This window comes from Cnephaeus nilssonii, assembly GCF_951640355.1.
Source record: "Cnephaeus nilssonii genome assembly, chromosome: 5".
Classification (NCBI taxonomy): Eukaryota; Metazoa; Chordata; class Mammalia; order Chiroptera; family Vespertilionidae; genus Cnephaeus; species Cnephaeus nilssonii.
In genome coordinates, this window is record NC_137076.1 from 25,211,807 (window position 1) to 25,231,378 (window position 19,572).

The 19,572-nt window shown below is 48.8% G+C and overlaps 1 protein-coding gene across 1 annotated transcript; it reads right to left on the minus strand.

Annotated features, from left to right (window-relative positions):
• Positions 1-2,266: 2,266 nt before the first annotated feature.
• LOC307100074 (protein HIDE1) lies at positions 2,267-16,818 on the minus strand. The gene is made up of 7 exons (XM_079772391.1): positions 16,686-16,818; positions 14,851-15,156; positions 12,527-12,616; positions 9,712-9,739; positions 8,974-9,017; positions 7,783-7,820; positions 2,267-2,851 (listed from the first exon to the last, which is right to left on the minus strand). Exons 1-7 carry the CDS (start codon positions 16,714-16,716, stop codon positions 2,702-2,704), a joined length of 687 nt encoding a protein of 228 aa, XP_079628517.1. The 5' UTR covers positions 16,717-16,818; the 3' UTR covers positions 2,267-2,701.
• Between the last annotated feature and the right edge of the window lie 2,754 nt (positions 16,819-19,572).

Genomic DNA, 19,572 nt, shown 5'->3' on the forward strand with positions numbered 1-19,572 from the left:
CGGGAAGGGGTCGGCCCCGCCCCGGCCCCGGCCCCGCCCCGCCCCACTCCGCCTCGCGCGAACGGTCGCCGCTTTGTGAGGTGGTCGGTGGCCCCGGCGCGGCGGCGGCGGGAGCGTGCGTCAGGGGGCGGTGCTCGGGCCTCGGCCACGCCCCTAGCTGAGTCCCGCCCCCAGCTCGCCGAGGAAAGGCCCCGCTAAGGAGCAGTGCGAGTGCGGAGGCCAGAGGAGCGCGGGTAGGAGAGCGTCCGGGGCAGTGCTCGGCCGCGCACACTCGCCCCGGCCCCGCCCAGCGCAAAGGGCCACGCTTTCTGAGACGGTGCCCCAGTCCGGGAAGCGGTGGGGGCGTGTCTGACGCCGACGGCTTGGGCACGCCCCTGAGGCTGGCCCCGCCCCCTCCCGCCCAGGCTGTGTGAGGCGGCGTGAGGAGGGGCAGAGTTCAGTTGCGATGGGCCCGCCTCCATGCTGCCTCTGCTCCCTCCACTGGGCCTCCCTTTTTTTTTTTTTTGGAGAGGGAGAGAGAGAAACATCAATGATGAGAGAGAGAAAAAAAGGGCTTCTGTGGTGAGTGGTACACATAGAGCAGCCTTATTGCTCTACGTGCGGAATCAACATCGAGAGATTTCGGAAGCATAATTTTTTGGCACTTGGGCAGCTGGTAATCCTTGGTCCTGGCACCCGCCAAAAAAAAAGAAATGATGAGAGAGAATCATGGATGTGCTGCCTCCTGCATGTCCCCTACTGGGGATAGAGCCTGCAACCCTGGCATGTGCCCTTGACTGGAATTGAACCCAGGACCCTTTAGTCCGCAGGCCAATGCTTTATCCACTGAGCCAAACTGGCTAGGGCTGGGCCTCACTTTTTGAGGCATGTGGCACTTGGGGCACACCCCGGGTTGTGGCCCCATTCCCTCAGTCTCCAAAAGCAGTTTTAGGTGGGAGTCACCCTCTGCAAGCATGTCAAACTGGCGGCCCGCAGGCCGCATGCAGCCCACAAGGAATATTTTTGTGGCCCAGCCAATAAAATGGTATGCAAGAAATGTTTTAATTAAAATTTTGTAACTTAACTTTTACAATATCCTGTTATACATCATTATTAATAATGAACCACAACGTTTGCTAATGGCTGATTACTATAATCATGTTGCATTAATTTCCCTTACACACCTTACCGCACAGGCGCACCATTTCTCTCCACTAATACTAGCAGCGAATATTTTAGCAGCCGATTGCCACGTCATTAGTCTTGTACTGACTTGTTTGGTGTGTGCAACGGGAAATATTTCGCTTTCAGAGAAGGAGAAAAATAGGTTTATTTGCGTTACGCTTATTAATTTGTGCAGTTATTCAGTGTCTGGTAAGTTAAGGCTCAAGAAAAAAATTAATTTTTATTAAAATATTATTTTATGTTAACGATTACTCATTTATTTCAGCCCTTTGTATTCAGCATGTCTCTATCGAAATAAACCTACGTTTCTATGAAAATTGAAGCTTTTGCTTTTTTGCGGCCCACAGAAACTTAAACCTTGTTTAGTTGGCCCACGTTAGCCTTTGAGTTTGACATGCTTGCTCTACACCCAACCTAAACCCCTCTCCTGCAACATTCAAGCGCTCCTTCTCTCTTCCCCATCATCTCCATTCCAGTCCCACGGCGCCCCCTCCTCCATGCTCAGAGCTTCACTGTCTCCTCCCCCACAAAAAATTCTTGGACCTCTCCCTCTGGACCCCTCCATTAGCCCCTAGTTACTTTGCCTTCTCTCAATGATGGCTGGCTGAACAATGGTGAGTCCCGCTGAACATGGCGAAGTGCGCCTTTTCACACACACACACACACACACACACACACACACACACATCTTCCTTTCAAGTCCCTCCCTCCCACTGTTCCAGGGCTGCTTTCGGGGGGACCCAAAGAGTTTTGTGGCCACTTATCTTCCCCAGCTCCCACTCTTCCCTGGACCTGGTCATGTACTATTCATTCTCCTCAATATTCCTCTGCCCCGTCCCCGCATCATTCCACCTCCTCTACCCACCAACACCAGGACTTTAGCAGAGATTCTCTGAGGCATTGTCCCCTCCCCACACCGTCCTGGGCCTCCCTATAAACACCCTTGTCTGCATGCAGTTGAGGGGTACTCCCCCCACACACCAGGCATTCAGTGATTGGTCCCAGAAGTCCCAGGCTTGAAGAATTACACTCCACAGAGGTCTTGGGGACAGCTCAACATGTGCTGTAATTAATAACTTAGGCATACCAGCAAGGCAGACACTCAAAACATCCCCCCAGGTGCCCTATGCTCCCAAAGCCCAGTTGGGTTGTCCACGTCAGGTGTGGCAGGGAAGAGGAAACAGGAGGGGTGTGCAGAAAGCTCTGGCCTCTTATGCCCAGCTGGGGACCAGACGGGATCATAACAACTTCCCCGGTGGCCTGAGAAGCTGAGATTCCAAAGAGAGACTTCCTGCTTGCTGTCCAGCCTCCCAGCCAGTGCCTGCTCCCCCTCTTCCACTCCTGCTCCTCTGTGAGGAAGGTCCCAAGGCCAGGCATCCCTTTTGTCTCTGTTCAATTCCCTGAGAAAGCAGCAGCTAGAGCCCCCCAAAGTAGCTGGAGGGACCTCGGGCCCCACCCAGCCCCACCAGCTCAAGTGAGAGTACTGAATGGAGGGCGGAGTGCATGGACAGAGAGACGAGGGCCCCAAATCTCAGCCTCACTGGCAGGCCCGGAAGGTGCTGAATTCAGGGGGTTCAGGTGAGGATGATGTGGAGGTGGGCCTCTTCCGGGGCCTGGAGTTTTCATGGGTTGCTGTAGAACCTGAGCAAGCATCCAGGGCGGCTGCGTCTCCTTCTGAAGTAATTTTCTTTGTCCGTGGAAGAAAAATAGAACTGGGTGATTGGGGGTTTCAGGGTTTCCCCATGTTCTGAGTCTGAGACTCCGCAGTCCACCAGGTCTCATCTCACCCACACACCCACATACTCCACAGCTTCAGGGCCCTGATCTGCCTCTGTCCTCCTGCCTTCCTCTCTGCTGAACAGGGAACCAAGCATCCTGGGTCCAGATCCCAGCTCCAGTACTTCCTAGTGGTGTGACCTCAGTCGAATGACTTAACTCCTCTGTGCTCAGTTTCCCCTTTTGCACAACAGGGAGAGTACTAATACCCCCCTCCTAGGGTGGCTATGAAGAAGCATAAAGGAATTAAAGCACCTGGCACATCACATTGTAAGTACTAAGTATTAAGGGAACAAAGCTATTACTATTATCTCCTCTCTTTCCATTCTGGGCTTCCTCAAAAAGTCTACCCTCTCCTCTGCCCTGCAGGCTCCTGCTCCGAATGCCAGCCAAGAAGAGATGAACCTGAAGCCTGGCAGGTGAGTGCAGCGAGGTCCTCCCTAGCTGGGTGACCCCAGTAAGGCACATAACCAGCTTCAGTCTCTTTGTTTGTAAAAAAAAAAAAAGTCAATCGCACTTTATAGGGTGTTACAAAGTAAATATCAAGATCCTCCGTGTAGTAACACAGTACAAGCTAAGAGACCTGTCAGCTGCTTCATTTTCATTTCAGCCAACAGCACAGCTTTCTAATGCTTCAAAAAGAAACTGGAATTGAAAGCAGGGACACAGATACTTGCACACCCATGTTCATATGTTCATGTTCATGTGTTCATGGCAGCATTATTCACAATAGCCAAAAGATGGAAGCAACTCAAGTGTCTATCAGTGGGTGATTGGGTAAACAAAATGCGGTATACACACACAATGGAATATTATTCAACCTTAAAAAGGAAGGAAATTCTGACATGTTACAACATGAGTGAGCCTTGAAAACATTACACTAAGTGAAATAAGCCAGACACAAAAGGATGACCTTTGTATAGACGCACTTCTATATAAAATGTCCGAAAAAGGGCAAATCTACATGCCCTGGCCGGTGTAGCTCCGTTGCTTGAATGTTGTTCCATGCACCACAAGGTTGATGGTTCAAATCCTAGTCAGGCAGGGCACATGCCTGGACAGGCTCGATCCCCAGTAAGGGGGCATGAAGGAGGCAGCCGATTGCTGTTTCTCTCTCACATTGATTTTTTTTCTCTCTCTCTCCCTCTCCCTTCCTCTCTCTCTCTAAAACAAACAAACAAAGGCAAGTCTACAGAAACAGAAAGTAGAATGGTGGTGGCAAAGGGCTGGGTTGTTGCCAATACTGAGGAGTTACTGTATAGTGGGAACAGAGTTTCAGTTTTCCAGGAAAAGTCTATAAATGAAAGATGGTGATGTTTGCACAAAAATGTACATGTACTTAATGCCACAGAACTGCACTGCTTAAAAATGGTTACAATGGGATCCCAGCTGGGTAGCTCAGTTGGTTAGAGTATCAACCTGATACACCAAGGTTGTGAGTTTACCCCAGTCAGGGCACATAAAAAAAATTAACCAACAAATGCCATAAATAAGTGGAACAACTCAATGTTTCTCTCTCTTTAAAATCAATAAAATTTTTAAAAATGGTTAAAAGGTACATTTTATTATGTATATTTTACTTCAATTTGGAAAAAATAAACTAGAAAAGATCACTAGAATTTACTATTAAGGAAAAGATGCACCATACATAACAATGTAGGTGTCATGCTATCATTTATGTTTAAAAGAGTGAGGATAATCCTGGCCAGTATGGGTTGGTTGGGCGTCATCCCATACATCAAAAGTTTGCCTGTTCAACTCTGGTCAGAGCACATGCCTGGGTTGCAGGAGGCAGCCGATCCATGTTTTGCTCTCTCTCTCCCTTTCCCTTCCTCTCTCTCTAAAAAAAAATCTTTACAATAAAATAAAAGGGTAAGGATATAGATTTGCTATTTTAACCTTTGCTTGCATTTTGCAAGAAGCTCCTAACAGTGGTTACTTCTATGTCTGTAGAGAGAGAGACCAATGGGTTGAGAAGGGTTACGTGATAGAAAAAAACACTACTATATGTATAATTTTGACATATGGGTGTGTTTTATATTCAAAATTTTTAATTAAAAAATATAGCAATAAATAAGTATATAGTCACCACGGCTAAAATACTGAGAAATAAGTTGTTTCTCTGTTTTCCATAGTTTCATTTTAAATGTCTTTTTTGTTGTTGTTATTAATCCACACCTGAGGATTTTTATTTATTTATTTATTTATTTTTGCTTTGACTATTAGAGAGAGTGGAAGGGAGGGGGAAAGACAGAGAGAGAGAAACATCGATGTGAGACACACTGATTGATTGCCTTCCTCAAACACCCTGACCAGGGCAGGGCTGAGGATCGAGCCTGCAACCGAGGTCCGAGGTATGTGCCCTTGACCGGAATCAAACCCAGGACCCTTCAGTCCCAGGGCTGACGCTCTATCCGCTGAGCCAAATGTCTTTTTAAAAGGAAAAATCACCAGGCTTGTGCCTTGAGCCTGTGGCTTCTCACGGAAAGTTTTAGAATTTGCCCTGCTTGCTGGCATTTATTAACAACTCGGGATTTGTTTCCAGAGCTAAGACCTCAGAGGCTGAACAGCCTGGCGCCAAGCCCCTTCCTTGCCACTATCTGTATACCAGGGACTGGGGACCGGTTCAAACTTCCCTGCTCCTCTCTCTGGAATTCCAGACTCATGTCTCCGTCTGCTCTTGGGCATAACGGAATGAGGTGGTCTGTCCCTTTTCCCTCCAAGCCGTCCCTCCCCAAGACACCCCCACGCCTCCTCCTCCTTCAGCCCTCATCTAATACAAAATCAGCGCCGTGCCCTGGCCAAGTGGCTCAGTTGGTTGGAGCATAGTCCCAAGCACCAAAAGGTTGCGGGTTCGATTCCCAGTCGGGCAGATACGAAAGGCAACTTTCTCTTTTTTTAAAATAATACATTTTATTGATTTTTTACAGAGAGGAAGGGAGAGGGACAGAGAGTTAGAAACATCGATGAGAGAGAAACATCGATCAGCTGCCTCCTGCACACCCCCCACTGGGGATATGCCCGCAACCAAGGTACATGCCCTCGACCGGAATCGAACCTGGGACCCTTGAGTCCGCAGGCCGACGCTCTATCCACTGAGCCAAACCGGTTTCGGCGCAACTTTCTCATATCAATGTTTTTTTCTCTCTTCCTTCCTCTCTCTCTAAAATCCATAAACATATCCTGGACATGAGAATTTTTTTTAAAAAGCAGTGCCATGTTTCCCATCTGCTGAATCTACCTGACCTGCATCTGTTTGCTTCTTCCACCTCTGTTGCCCACACGCGGGACCAGACCACTTGGAGTGCCAGTCCGTTCACACCCTCCAAGTCTGTCGTCCCCACAGCCTATGAGCACCTGAATCTGGTTACGTCCCTTCTCTGCTCTGAAACCTTCATGGCTCCCATCCCACTTGGGGTAAAAGTCAAAGTTCTCCACATGGCCCGTCAGCTCCTCACTCTCCTCTTCCCAGTTACATGTGCTGTGCCAAGAAGGTGTCCTGAGCCTGGATCAATCTCCCGCAGCTACGTCCTGCTCATCTCTGAGATGCCTTGGATTCCCTACGTAAGTGAGAAGCGAGTTTCCTGGTCACTCCCCCCCCCCCCCCCCGGTGGCTTCGTCTATCTCCCCCCATAGAATTAAGAAACTCTGAGGGAGCTGGCTGGTGTGGCTCTGGTTGAATGTTGACCTATGAACCAGGAGGTGTGGCTCAGTGGTTGAACGTCGACCTATGAACCAGGAGGTCACGGTTTGATTCGCGGTCAGGGGACGTGCCTGGGTTGTGGGCTCCATCACCAGAAGCGGGTGTGCAGGAGGCAGCTGATCAATGGTTCTCTCTCATCATTGATGTTTCTATCTCTCTCTCCCTCTCCTTCCTCTCAGGAAAATACACACACACACACACACACACACATAAACCTTCCATTAAAAAAACAAAACAAAAAACACAAGAAGCTCTGAGGGAGGGAGGGCCTCATTCTGTCCTTGTCCAGATGCCCAGGAAGGGTGTGGTGACCAATCCAATACTCTCACCTCCCCCCACCGCAGTCCCCATCGGAGTGCTTCAAGCAGAGGACTCTGCCCAGCAGTCCCACAGTGTCTACTTGTCCAAATGGGACATCGGAGGCCACCTCAAGTGGGGCCACCTTCACCTCAGACCTGTACTCCTCTCTGTACAAAGAGGAGCAGCTGAACATTTTCTTTATCTATGGTGTCCATGGCTCAGCCTTCTCTAACTTAGAGGAAAAAAAGGAATAAAGTATAAACACCAAGGCCCCCCCAAGATGCAGTTGTGCAGAGGGGTTCAAATCCCAGCTCGGACATGTATGATCTAGGGGAGCCACACCCCTTGATGAGGAGGGCTGTGTGTAGTGAGACCCTCCCCACTAAAAGGGACAATGTACAACAGGAACATTTAAGCTGAAGTCCCAGAAACTGAACACAAAGTAGGCTCTTCTTTATACCAGGAGGGGGCTACAGTGTGCATCAAATTGTCACGAGGCTCCATGATCCCCCAAAAGCCACCAGGTCCCCCTGAGTCCCCTCTGTCACCATTCTAAGGAGTCGACCCAACTGAATGCAAAGACCGTGCTGACCCCAAGAGCAAGCACACACAATGGCCTGGATGTGGCCACCTCCAATCCCCCGGGATGTCTCAGAGCCAACTCTCAGCTCACAAACAAATCCCTGCTCAGAGATTCTGGGCTTTTCCCAGCGTCCTCCCCCCACCCCCCATCCCCCACTCCCAAGCTCAGAAACAACAGGTCAGCCCAGCCTGGCGGTGGCCCCTGCCTTCCTGGCATTAGGACAGTAAGCCAGGGACCAAGAAATGAAACAACTTACCGTTGAGATAGCAAACAAGGAATTATCGAAGGACATGTCTGAAAAAGAAAGAGAGAGGGAAACCAAAACTGGGGCCAGTTTCAATTCCTTATTCCCCCACTTCCCCCAAGGCCACACGCCCAATGTAGAGCCTGAGGAGAGGGGTGGGATCCGTCTCAGGGCATCCTCTTTGCTCCCTTCCAGCCCATTCCACAGGGCGAGCCCTTAGTCGCAAATTGTATCACGTCCCTCTTCTGCTCTGAGCCCTCCTTCAGCAGCCTCTCGCTACCCTCTGGAAAATGGGTTCCTCGTCTCAACTCCCCCTTCGGGAGAACCTCTCAGCTCCTCCACTGCCCCAGGGTCTCCCGGAAGCGCCTTCTTCAGGTCTCTGCTTACATAGCATTTCTTTGGGGGACAGCCCTCCTAGCCCCCACAGATCTGGGCCAACATCAGCTGTTTCCCGCCCTGGAATGTGAGCTTGGGGTCAGAGACCACCTCTGTCTTGGTCATCGAGGGAGCGCCATAGACCTCGATACATAGTAGGTGCTCAACAAATGCATGAGACAGTGAAAAAAGTACAAGAACGGAGTGTCTCCCTTTGGGAGCCCCTTCCTGAGCATCATGCACACAGACCGGCTACCCCTCGCCCCCTGGTGGGAGCCGGCAGAACGACACGTTTGGACCACAAATGGAGCTCCATTTGAGGACGGTGACAGATACAGTGAAAGCAACAGGGTGCTCAGTGGACAAGACAGATGTAGTGCGTCCCTCGTGGAGCTGACCATCCAGCGGTGGAGGCAAATATTACATACCCAACAGGCAAGATTATTTGAATGTGTTTCTACTAAGGGGCAAGAAGAATGACAGGGTGCCTGTTGGGATCATCTAAGTAGAAAGCACAGACCCTGTCTAGAAAATCAAGGAAGGCTTCCTGGAGGAGGTGACCTTCAGACTGAGATCAGAAGGAAGAAGAGTACTCTAGGCAGAGGGCAGTGTGCATGAAAGGCCCAAGCATAGGGCAAGGAGAGAAGGTGAGAGGTGAAACATGGGGTGGAGGGGAGTTGGAAAGGGGAGAGAGTGTATTCTTGCCCCAAGGGAAGTGATCAGCCCCAAAAGAGGTTCAGTAGTGAGTAGTGAGGCCCATAGTGTTTTGAGGCAGTGAACCTTGCCTGGGAGAGGGGGTAGGGACAGGATCAAGGAGGAAGCACAAACCTGTGGTGGTGAAGTTACCCTGGGCCCAGCAGGATTCCCGCTCTCTGCAAAGGGATTGGGAAGACAGTGATGCCATCTCCGGCAGGAGGCTTTTTCCAGGCCCCAGACTTGACCTTAGTTCCCCACCCATGCTGAATCCTCTCGTGTGGAAGTTCTCTTGTAAGAGCCCCACAAGCCAGATGACGTCAGGATTCCATCCCAGGGCTTCTGCTAGCTCTCTGCCACCCCCCTCAGAAGGGAGAAACGAAGGCCCGGACTAGTTGGAACATCCTGATGCCCAGGGACCAGGGCATCAAGTTGGGCACTGCACAACCCCAGGGGGATGCCACTCGCCTCCTCCCACTGTGGATTTCTAGGGTGATTAGAACATTTTTGGCAGCTGGCAGTAAAAAGATAGGAGGAAGGCTCAGCCACTAGTTCCCTGTGCCTCAGTCTCCTGGTCTGTAAAATGGGGCTATTTATAGTGCCTGCTTCCAGGGCCGCTATGAGGCTAACAGGAGCTCCAGCTTCAGTCTCCTAGCTCCCAGCACAGCACCCCGCACACCTGTTCCTACGAAGCGGCCCCCATCATTCGATGCCGTTTGCAGCGGAGCCCACACAGCCAGGGAAGTGCCCTTCTGTTCCCAGAACCTGGCCAGCTCTTAGAGTCCCTAACACCCACCAGCAACTCATGCCCTGGGACTGAATATTTCTTTCTCCCAACCCCACCCCCCCAAGGGTCTCCAGGGATGGTCTCACCTTTTCTTCTGCATTTTTTTTACTTTAACTGGGGAACAAAAAATAAACAAGCATTTGTTAGATTTTGCTCCTGGGTGCATCCTGGTTGCAAGTTTCTGAAAGCTAAAAAGCCAAAAGCCCCCCTCAGACATTTGCCTTCTCCCCTAGTAAATTTGCCACTCAACAGGAGAACTACTGCAAACATTTATTTTCCCCAAGTACATGAGTAATGTGTGTTGGTAAAAACTTCCAACAAAGTACAAGCATGTTAAATTGTTTTTTGTTTTGTTTTAGAAAGGAGAGAGAGCGAGGGAGAGAGGCTGCCTCCCGCACGCACCCAACCTGGGGTCAAACCCACAACCTAGGTATGTGCCCTGACCGAACGGAACTTACCCTTCTGGTGCACGGGACAATGCTCCAACCAACTGAGCCACCCCACGGCATACATTCAACTTTTGGCTAAATAATCCTTGGTGATCATATATGGCCCACACAAAAGATGGCCCTTATATAGTAAATGGGTGGCTACATTCTCAATTTCTTCATTATATAGACATTAAATGAGAAGAGGAAAAAATTTCACTGTCTCAAGACATCTGAAAAACATTTCACTGTCTCAAGACATCTGAAAAACAGCAGATATATATATTTTTTAAATATATTTTATTGATTTTTCACAGAGAGAAAGGGAGAGGGATAGAGAGCTAGAAACATCGATGAGAGAGATACATCGACCAGCTGCCTCCTGCACACCCCCCACCGGGGATGTGCCCGCAACCAATGTACATGCCCTTGACCGGAATCGAACCTGGGACCCTTCATTCCGCAGACCGACGCTCTATCCACTGAGCCAAACCGGTTTCGGCAAAACAGCAGATATTAAAAGTCTGTCTGGCCCTAGCCGGTTTGGCTCAGTGGATAGAGCGTCTGTCTGCGGACTGAAGGGTCCTGGGTTCGATTCCGGTCAAGGGTACGTACCTTGGTTGCAGGCTCCTCCCCCGCCCAGAGCCCTGGTAAGGCCCATGCAGGAGGCAACCAATTGATGTGATTCTCTCACATCAGTATTTCGCTGTTTTTCCCTCTCTCTAAAAATCAATGGGAAAATATTCTCAGGTGAGGATTAAAATAAATAAATAAATAAATAATACCTTATAATTTAAAAAAAGGTTGTCTGGCCCTGGCCTGGTGGCTCAGTTGGTTGGAGCGTTGTCCCATACACCAAAAGGTTGTGGGTTCAACTCCCCATTAGGGCACATACCTAAGTTTTGGGTTTGATCTCCAGTTAAGGCACATATGGGAGGTGACTGATAGACCCACTGATGTTTCTCCCTCTTTCTCTCGTCCTTCCCTCTCTACCTAAAATCAATAAAAACATTTCCTTCAGTCCGGCTGATGTAGCTCAACAGTTGAGCTTTGACCCAGGAACCAAGAAATCACTGGTTTGATTCCTGGTCAGGGCACATACTCTGGGTTCGATCCCCTGTTGGGGGTGTGCAGGAGGCAACCAATCAATGATATTTCTCTCTTGTGGATGTTTCTATGTCTCTATCCCTCTCCTGTCCTCTCTCTAAAAAAATCAATAAAAACATACACTGAGGGGGGATGAGGACAAATATGTGATACCCTAATCAATAAAGAAATTAAAAAAAAAAAATACACTGAGTGGCCAGATTATTATGATCTCTGAACGCATAATAATCTGGCCACTCAGTGTATATCCTATATAATAAAAGGCTAATATACAAATTGTCCCCTTGACCAGGAGTTCGACCAGCAGGCAGGCCGGGCAACCACCCATGTCCCCTCCCCCTGGCCAGGCTGGCCGGACCCCACCCATGCACAAATTCATGCACCGGGCCTCTAAAATATATATATATATATATATATATATATATATATATATATATATATATATACATATATACTAGTAGCCCATTTGCAGGAAGAATCCTGTGAGCGGCCGCTGTGGCCGCATGTGCTGCCGCTGCCGCTGCCGCTGCCGCCACCATTGCGACCCCCGCGCCTGCACCCTCGGGCTGCTGCTGCTGGCCCCGCTCCGCCCCGCTCCACCCCACCCCGCCCCGCTCCACCCCACCCCGCCCCGCCCCGGCTTTCCCTCTGGCAGCCACCTTGCTTTCTGCTTTTCCTCCCTCTTCCTTCTAAGTTGTCTTCAGTCTTCACTCCTCCCTCCCTCAGTGTATGCAAATTAACCACCATCTTTGTTGGGTAATTTGCATACTCACCCTGATTGGCTGGTGGACGTGGCTTGGGCGTAGCAAAGGTGCGGTCAATTTGCATATTAGTATTTTATTAGGTAGTATATATATATATATATATATATATATATATACACATATATATATATATATATATATATATATATATATATATACTGAGTGGCCAGATTATTATGCATTCAGAGATCATAATAATCTGGCTACTCAGTGTATTTTTTAAAAACATATCCTTGGGCGAGGATTTAAAAAGAAATTAATTTCAGTAGATGCCAGGGGTTGGATAGAGGGGGATGGGGAATTAATGTTTCATAGGGACAAAGTTTCAGTTTGAGAAGATGAAAGAATCCTGGAGCCCAGGCCGGCTGGCTCAGCTAGAGCCTCATCCTGTGCACCAAAAGGTTGCGGGTTCAATTCCCAGTCAGAGCACATACCTGGGTTGCATGTGCATTTGATCCCTGGTCAGGGTGTATGGGGGAGGCGACAGATTGACCCATCAATGTTTCTCTTTCACATGGATGTTTCTTTCTCTCTCTCTCTCCCTTTCTCTCTCTAAATCAATGAACATATCCTCTGGTGAGGCTTTCTTTGCCTGCTGTTACCTTTCCTGATCACCACAGCGACAGTCACCAGCCCAGCAAGGAGGAGGGCTCCAGCCAGGCTCAAGGAGAGTGCCAGGATCCAAGTGGGTACTAGAGGAAAATGGGAAGAGAGAGAATGGGCAGGTCATGGAGTTGTGGAGGCACAGGGAGGAAGTAGGACAACTGTCATCTTGGGGGAGCTAGCTTTTCCCCCTTACCCGCCAACTATGTGGCTTGAGTGTAACTGGACACTAGGGACCCAGCAAACCTTATATCTAGCCAATGGGAATTAATTCTGAGACTTTGGATAGGCCTCTGCTGGGAAGAGAGGTTTACTCCTCTACCCAATATTACAAAGCTGGTAGGATATACATCTGGAGCTGCTGGGTAGGATTTTGCTACCATGTGGGGGTGGGCTTGCCTGAGAAGAAGACACAGAAGAAAGCTGAACTGAGAGGTGGCAAATGATTCCTGACACCTTTGGGCCCCTGGATTCAGCCACGCCTGAAGTCAGCACTGTGATCTGACTTCAGTTCAGCGAATCAACAAATCCCTCTTTGTCCTCGAAGCCAGTTTGCGTCAAGTTTTCAGTTACTTGCAGCCTGAAGATTCCTGCTGATTTCAGCATGGGTACCAGGGGATCAGAGGACAAATCCCCACCCAGCCAAGTGTGGACCACGAGGCCTACACAGAGGTCAGCCACAGAAGCTGAAACCCCAGCTCCAGGGTTTTGTCTGCAAAGGATTTGGCTGCCCCTCCCTGGAGACAGAGTGGGGATCTCAGGGGGGCCTGGAGCAGATGCCCTGACCCCAGTGGAGGTCAGGAGCTAAGCCAGGAGGGTGAAGGAGAAATGCATACTTGGTGTTCTCACAGTGTTAGCCTTGTTCATTCATTCATCCGGGGGCTTGGGGGGGGGGCGGGTAAGGTTTGTCACCTCCCCACTCTGAGACCACAGGACCAAGGTAAGAGAAGGGGGCCTTTGATAGTAGAGCTTGAGGCCGGGAAGGACATAGAGACTGTTCTGTCATCACAATGTGTGAGCCTCTGCTAGCAACAAAGTTCTATTTGCAGCTGGAAAGTTCTGATGGATGCTGACACACAGGCTCCTCCCTCTCTCCGCTCCTTGATCCAGAGTCCACACCCACACCCTTGAAAAGATCAGCAGCCCTCCAAAACTTCTGTCCCACTCACCCCAAAAGCCAGAGTCCTTCCTGCAGCCACAAGGCCCTACAAGATCCTTTTTGCTACCTTCCTGCCCTCGTCTCTCCCCACTTTCCTCCTTGCTCATTAGGCTTCAGTCAAGGGTGCCTCCATGTTGCTCAAACACATCAGCCTCAGGACCTTTGCACATCCTGCTCTTTCTACCTGGAACCTTCTTGCCCGAGACATTCATGTGGCTGGCTCCTTATCATTCAGGTCTGTTCTCAAACACTCCCTCCTCAGAGAAGTGTTCACTGACCACTATCCTCTGTATTTAAAATGACACCCTTTAGCTCTAGCTGGTTTGGCTCAGTGGATAGAGTGTCGGCCTGTGGACTGAAGGGTCCTGGGTTTGATTCCAGTTAAGGGCTCAGTCCCCAGTAGGGGGCGTGCAGGAGGCAGCTGATTCTCTCTCATCATTGATGTTTCTATCTCTCCCTCTCCCTTCCTCTCTGAAATCAAGAAAAATATATTTAGCCCTAACCAGTTTGGCTCAGTGGATAGAGCGTCGGCCTATGGACTGAAAGGTCCCAGGTTTGATTCCAGTCAAGGGCATGTACCTTGGTTGTGGGCACATCCCCAGTAGGGGGTGTGCAAGAGGCAGCTGATCGATGTTTCTCTCTAACTCTCTATCCCTCTCTCTTCGTCTCTGTAAAAAATCAATAAAATATATTTTAATAAATAAATAAATAAAATGACGCCCTTCACCAGGCTGTATTTCATTCTTGCATTTTACTTGCCCCCCCTGGCAGATTGAATACTTCTTAGACTACTCGTTCATGGTGCGTGGCAGGTGCTCTAAGATGTTCCATGGCCAGGAGGGGAGGGGGCAGCAGAGCATGCACATGTAATGCCTGGGCTTTGGAGACCAGTGGAGTCCCAGCTCTGCTACCTGCTCGCTATGTGACTTGGGCAAGTCCCTTCATCTCTTGTGCCTTGGTTTCCTTATCCGCAAAATGGGGAGAATCACTATACCCACCGCACGGGATGACTGTGAGGATTAAACAAGGAAAAGTGAGTAAATCCTGGCAAGTTGGAAGCCTGGCTCATTCTATGACTACTTCCACGCAGAGCGAACAGCACTTGGAAAGGCTTGGTAGAGAGAAAATGGAGCCCGGCAGTGAGGGCTGGCGAAAGGGCCTTACCTGGGAAGGACACGTGCACAGGTTCACTGAGGTCTGACAGTTGCGGCTGCCTGTGCTCGCCTAACACGCCATATTGGCACTGAAACATTCCCCCTGCAGCCTCCCAGCCGCCACTCAGGTTGAAGGTGACCCTGAGCTGGTCTGCAGGGGCCTGCAGGAGCTGGATCACCTTCTCCCCTTGATAGAGCGTGAAGTTGGCCCCTGGGAAGCCCCAGGGGGCCATGCATTCAATGTAGATGGGGTCCTCTTGACTGCTGGGGTGTGGGGGCACCAGCAGGATGGATGGGGCTGGTATCGCCATGGAGCCTACAATGCAGAAAAGGGAGGTTGGGTGAATGGGTGATTAGAGCAGGGGCCAACCTGGCTGTGTGGCTTAGGGCAAGTGGCTCACACTCTCTGGATCTTGTTCCTCCCTCCCCCAACTGATTACAGATTTATTTTTCACTTGTCAAATACTAGTACACAGCTGATAATTTGGACGGGAAAATACATCAAAGGCATATATACAATTAATAGAAGTTCTTATTATACATGTAGCATGGAAGATACATCTTTACTTTTACACATTCTAGAAGACATTCAAATCAAGATAGATTTAAACAGGTTGATAAATGTCTGTGGGCCTTGCCCTAGCCGGTTTGGCTCAGTGGATAGAGCATTGGCCTTCGGACTGAAGGGTCCCGGGTTCGATTCCTGCCAAGGGCACATGCCCAGGTTGTGAGCTTGATCCCCAGTAAGGGGGTGTATAGGAGGCAGCCAATCAATGATTCTCATCATTGATGTTTCTATCTATCTATCTCTCCCTCTCCCTTCCTCTCTGATATCAATGAAAATTTAAAAAAATAAAAAATGTCTGTGGGCCTTGATTTTTATGTACAACTGGAGACTAGTCATCCCCACCCTACTGCGATGTTGGGGAATCAAGTGCCTTGTACATGGTCAGGGGTCACTGCGTTTGAGTCATTTTTTTAAATGATAGCAGTAGATATTACACAGCAATGCAATTTACATTCTCATTACTTCAATCAACAGTACTGACTATACACCAGGACCTGCTTTAGGTACTGGGGACAGAGCAGTGAATGAGATAGACAGACAGACAGACATGCCTGCCTCAGGGAGCTAATGTTCTCAAGGAGATAAGAAGTGCTGTGCAGCACGTGAGAGTAATGAGAAGGCTGCAGCAGCTGGGATGGCCACGGAGGGCTTCCCTGAAGAAGCGACACAGAAAGAGCCGAGAGAAAGCATTTCAGGCAGAGAAACAGCATGGGCAAAGCCTGGGGGGCTGGGAGGGGTGTGGGGTATTCAAGGAGGCTGGCTAGAGGGCATGAGGGACAGGGGGAGCAGGAGGAGGGGAGGGCTGAGAGGTTCTAGCTTGCTTCCCAGGCTGTGGTGAGGAATATAGATTTTGGGGTTCAGTTTCCTACAGGAGGGACCAGTGTCTCCCCAGCTGCCCCCAGGCTCCTGCGCACAGTGTGGCTCCGGCTTAGGTGAGGTCTACACAAGCCTTCCGTTGTCCCCCAGCAAATCTGCTGCTGAGGCCCTGGAGGTGGGAGCCTCAGAGGCCAACAGGGCTGAGTCATGGGGCGTGGGCACAGCTCTCCTCAGCGGGGTGGCATTTCTGATAACCATGATGTGGGGATAACGAGGAGCCCAATAAAAGAAAGCCATGCTCCAGGGACATTTCCAAGGCTCTGGGACAAATCTGTCAGGGCTCAGCCTTCTCCAGCACCTGGGGAGGGCAGCCCCAGGTACAGGTTCCTGCCCCCAGAGCAGAGGTAAGGTGGGCAGGCATGGGGAGTGGCTCGGGGGGAGTGCAGGGGTGGCAGGCTCACCAGCTGCAAAGAGCAGGACAATCCAGGGCATTGCTTCTCCAGCGACTGGCCAGGCAATCTGGCTGAGGCCAGTGTGACCCGCGGTTCACCACAGCTCCTTCGGTGCGGCCAGAGCAGGGAAAGAAGAAGCTGGGCTGTTTCTGGCCGAGTTATTTCCTCACTGGCAGGAAGTTGCATATATACTTGAGTTACTGAAAGACTCTTTCTCCTCTCCCCACCCCTTCCATTGGGGCACATCAGACCCTAGCACCTCTCGGAGCCTTGGTGGCCATAGTTCTGAAGATGTGAGGGACAAACAAATGAGATGGTCAGGATGCATTTATTTTTTTCTACCCCTGAAAGGACTCCTGGGCATGAGGAAGGGTAAGGACTGTGGGCTGTTTGGGAAATCCATGTCCAAGACGTACACCACAGCCCAACCAGCGCCAAAGTTGATGTGCATGTCAGGTGGAGGGTGGGTAGGGCTTGGCCTCTGTGACCTCAGGCAAGGCATGGTTCTCCTTTGAAGCCTCATCTTGTTGCTCTGTAGAATTCAGCTCAGAGGAGCAGAGAGAGATCCAAAGAACTCATGATATGAGGCACAATGCCACGAGGGGTGTGCGCATTTCCAACGTGAAGCCACAGAGAAGAAAAGCTTCAGGAGCTTCGCAAGCCAGGTGAAACACGAGCTCCGGAACTGAGGCAATGATATACTTGGCAGAATAAATTGCCTTCCAGCTCCAGCTCAGAAACTTCCAAAGATTTGTTTGACAAGTAGGTTTGCTTTGCTCTCTAAACATTTCTGTTCAAATTAAGTGGGTCCACCTGGAGGTTTACACCCAGGAAGGACATAAACATGTGTACACCAAACACCAAAAAGGACCACTAGACTTTTCTTTCTTTTGACACACAACCCTCATTCCAACATCAGGACCTTTGGGCGTAATTCTATCACTCTGATCAAATCCCACTTCTTCAGGTCTCAGCTTAAATATCACTTCTGTAAAACCCATCCAGAGCCCTCTGGACTTAGAAAAACCCCTTTGCTGAATTCTCCCATAGTGCCTTGTAATTTTCTTTTATTGCAATTAGTATGCTTGTTGCTTCCAAGGAATCCGTCCATTTCATCTAAGTTGTAGAACTTAGTATAAACTGTTAATGTTTTCTCATTTTCCTTTTAACGTCTGTAGGGTCTGTGGTGATGTTCCATTGGCAACGTAATTTGTGTGTTTTTTTCCCCTTGATTAGTCTTGCTAGAAATTAACGTTTTATTAATCTTTGCAAAGTACTTTTTACTTTGTTATTTTTCTCTAATTTCTGTTTTCTATTTCTTTGCTCTTTGGTCTTTACCTTTTCTTTCTTCTATTTACCTTGTGTCTAATCAGCTCTTCTTTTATTAGCTTCTTAAGATGGAAACTTAGATCATTTATTTTTTCAGCATTTATATTAATCTTCACCCAAGGATATGTTTTTATTGATTTGAAAGAGAGAGGAAGAGAGAGGGAAACACTGATGTGAGAGACAAACATCGATCAGTTGCCTCCCATATGCGCCCAGACCGGGGACTGAACCCAAAACCTAGGTTTGTGCCCTGACCAGGAATCTAACCCCCAACCTTTTGGTGTACAGAATTATGTTCCAATCAACTGAGCAGCCTGACCAGGGCAGATCATTGATTTAAAACCTTTATCTTCTAATATAAGCATTTAAAGCTATACATTTCCCTCTATGCACTGCTTTAACTACATCTCACACATTTTAATATATTGTAATTTATTATCATTGTTAGAAATAATATCTTTTTCCCTGTGAAGTTTTTCTATGAACCATAGTTTATTTAGGTGTTCCTTAATTTATAAGTATTTGGGCTTTTTAAATAATTTACTATTAGTGATCTTTAATTTAATTCCTTTGTGGTCAGATAATATACTCCATATAATTTCAATCCTCTGAAATTTATTAATTTTTTAAAATATATTTTTATTGATTTCAGAGAGGAAGGGAGAGGGAGAGAGAGATAGAAACATCAATGATGAGAGAGAATCATTGATCAGCTGCCTCCTGCAAACCCCTTACTGGGGATCGAGCCCACAACCCAGGCATATGCCCTTGACTGGAATCTAACCTGGGACCCTTCAGTCCCCAGGCTGACACTTAATAGCTGAGTCAAACCAGCTAGGGCAGAAATTTATTAATTTTTAATGACCCAGCATATCTTGCTCCACATTCTATTGGCCCTTAAGATATATAAACAATACTCTGCAATTGTTTGATATATCCTGTAAATGTCAATTAGATTAGGTCAAGGTGGTTCACAGAACATGCTTGAATTTACTGAATTCATCCAGTTCTCTTCCTCCAGAAGTGCAGGGAGAGGGTCCTTGTTGTCTGCCGCAGTTTCCCTAAGCCTACCACAGTGCTTGGCATACAGTGAGCCGTAAATATTTGACTGTCTGGCCTGAAAGCCAAAACATATTCATTCGGTCTATTTTTGTGGCTCTATCCTGTGTGTACAGAAGAGTTAAGAGATTCTTGGCTTTGATGTATAGGAGACAGAATTGAGATTTCTTCCAGATATCTGACTCCAAAAGTCTTGTGAAGGGGGAAGGGCATACTAGGTAGAGGGAATAACGTGTGTGAAGGAACCTGAATGTAAGGACTTCATCCTGGGAGCATTTAATACGGTGCAAAAATCTATAACCTGAAATTGAGTTCAGAAAAACAGCAACACATGCCTGTATTGGTCACCTGTCACACAGCTGTTGTACTTAAGAGGCACTACTGAGGAGTCATGGACAGGATGAAGAGAAATCAACAAGGAATGGTGACTCCTGGGGTCAGGAGCTGTTACCAGCCCAGATCTGAAGTTGCTGGGGAGGATGTGATCCTGAAATTGGGAGAGAGCTGG

Coding starts and splice junctions, on each gene's coding strand:
- LOC307100074 (XM_079772391.1), bottom strand. CDS start 16,716: ATGCCCTGGATTGTCCTGCTCTTTGCAGCTG. Junction 12,617..14,850: donor TGTGCACGTGTCCTTCCCAG/GTAAGGCCCTTT, acceptor ATTTTCCTCTAG/TACCCACTTGGATCCTGGCA. Junction 9,018..9,711: donor AAAAAAATGCAGAAGAAAAG/GTGAGACCATCC, acceptor ATCCCTTTGCAG/AGAGCGGGAATCCTGCTGGG.